At 63.6% G+C, this 1,952-nt stretch overlaps 1 protein-coding gene across 1 annotated transcript; it reads left to right on the forward strand.

The window, feature by feature from the left end:
* Positions 1-536: 536 nt before the first annotated feature.
* LOC311221375 (avidin-like) lies at positions 537-1,697 on the forward strand. Its single transcript, XM_084305321.1, has 4 exons — positions 537-633; positions 707-920; positions 1,089-1,209; positions 1,501-1,697. Exons 1-4 carry the CDS (start codon positions 562-564, stop codon positions 1,598-1,600), a joined length of 507 nt encoding a protein of 168 aa, XP_084161447.1. The 5' UTR covers positions 537-561; the 3' UTR covers positions 1,601-1,697.
* The last annotated feature ends 255 nt before the right edge of the window (positions 1,698-1,952 follow it).

The following is a 1,952-nucleotide window of genomic DNA, read 5'->3' on the forward strand; positions in this document are numbered from 1 at the left end:
GCCCAGCATCTCAGTACCCGACATCTCAGCACCTCAGGACATGAATATCCAATACCTCAGCACCCAAATCCTCGGCATCCAACGGCTCAGCACCCAGCATCTCAGCACGCAGTTTCTCAGTGTCCAGCATCTCAGCACCCAATGGCTCTGTGCCCAATGTCTCCACCCAGCCGTTAGTTCTCCCAAGCAGATGAAGCCAGGGAGCTCCTATGTCACCAGGCTGGGGTCCACAGACTTTAACACCTTGCTGTCTTCTGAAGTTCCCTTCTGCATGTACCGGAGGGATTAATTTGGGGTTGTGGCCACAGCCCCATCTCCCAGAAAAGCCACACGCTCCAGCAGAGACGGCTCAGGAGCGGCAGCAGGAGCTGACACCACACAGCTGGCAGTGGCACGGGACGGCGGTGGGCGGCGCGAGCCCCCGGCACGGGGTGTGCAGCCCCCCCGCAGCCCTTCCCGGGTCACCCTGACCTGGCCTGGCCCGCTCTGGCCCTGGCTCCAGTTACAGCCCTATAAAGGGGCCAGGGAGAGCCGTGCCAGGCGCTGGGCAGCCCCGCGGCCATGGGGAGCGGTGCCTTCGCCCTGGCCCTGTTTCTGGCCCTGGTGGTGTGCATCAGCCCCGCGGAGAGGAAGGTAGGGGGCTAAGGGATGGGGTAAGGGCTCTGCACATGGGGACGGTGCATGGCCCGTGTCCCTGTCCCCGCAGTGCCAGCTCAGCGGGCTGTGGAGGAACGAGCAGGACTCGCTGATGGAGATTTCGGCACTGACCGATGACGGGGGCTTCCAGGGCGAGTACCTCACCCGGGTGACCCTCGCCGGCGGCTGTCCCCGCGTCTCCCCGCTGAAGGGAGCCCAGCAGCAGCCCAGTGAGGTGGCATCGCCCACTTTTGCCTTCACCGTGCGGTGGGACGTCTTCTCCAGTAAGTGCTGGGGCACCAGGACCAGCACCATGAGTTGCTCCAGCAGCCGGCTGGACTTGTCCTCCTCTGGGAAGTCTGCCTGGGGAGAAGGGGGGGCTTCAGGGCACCCCAGCACAGGGGGGCAGTGATCGGGTGCCGTCCCCCTCCCACCTCACCCCTTCCCCGCAGATGCCACCACCACCTTCGCTGGGCAGTGCTTCGTGGAGGCGAGCGGGAGGGAGGTGCTGAGCACCACGTGGCTGCTGCGCGAAGCCGTCGGGTCCCTGGAGGAGGACTGGAAAGCCACCAGGTAGCGGGGGGACGTGGTGGGCAGAGGCACCGGGGATGGGTCCTCCCCAGCACCCCTCAGAGCATCCCTTAGTGGGGTGAGCAGGGCGTGGGGGCTGCCCCAAGGGAGCCCCCCGGTGTGGGGTTTGCAGCCAGGAGGGGGAGAGCTGGTGGGGCTGTGGGGAATGGGCACGGGGTGTCCAGCAGCTGCATGGGACAAGCTGGGGAATATTTGGGGACACCCCCATCACATGCGGCGCTGAGCAGGCTGCGTATGTGGGTCGTCCCACGGGACCTCTCTGCTTCCCTGCAGGGTGGGCAGAAACATCTTCACGCGCAAACGTGCCCCAGGAGGGAAGATCCTGCACAGCTTGTCCTCGTCCTGCGAGGATGTGGCTTCACCCACCCCGTGAAGGCGTGCCAGCTAAGCAGGGGCTCTTGGGGTGATCCCCTCTGCCCCATGGCCACGGCAAAGCTTGCACCCCACAGGTTCTGCATGCCACAACCTAACCCAGCCTCAAACATTAAAAAAAAAAAAGAAAGAAAAGAATCCATATCAGCCAAGGCTGCACTTTTTTTTTTTTTTTTTAAATCATCCTCATTCCCTGCCAGGCAGCGGGACCTGCAAAGCACGGAGCGTTTCCATGCTTTATCAGGCAACAGTTTCAATCACCCTCAGCAGACAAACTCCCACGCCTCTCCCCGCGGCCGTGCAGGTTCCCCGGTCACCCCGACCTCTCCCCGCTCGCCCCAGCCGCCCAGCAC

The sequence above is a fragment of the Netta rufina genome, assembly GCF_964035555.1.
Source record: "Netta rufina genome assembly, chromosome: Z".
In the NCBI taxonomy this organism is placed as follows: Eukaryota; Metazoa; Chordata; class Aves; order Anseriformes; family Anatidae; genus Netta; species Netta rufina.

Bases quoted from the DNA above. Each gene is read 5' to 3' on its own strand.
- LOC311221375 (XM_084305321.1), top strand. From the start codon at position 562: ATGGGGAGCGGTGCCTTCGCCCTGGCCCTGTTTCTGGCCCTGGTGGTG. The intron at 634-706 runs GTAGGGGGCTAA...CTGTCCCCGCAG, and splicing joins TCAGCCCCGCGGAGAGGAAG to TGCCAGCTCAGCGGGCTGTG. The intron at 921-1,088 runs GTAAGTGCTGGG...CCTTCCCCGCAG, and splicing joins GCGGTGGGACGTCTTCTCCA to ATGCCACCACCACCTTCGCT.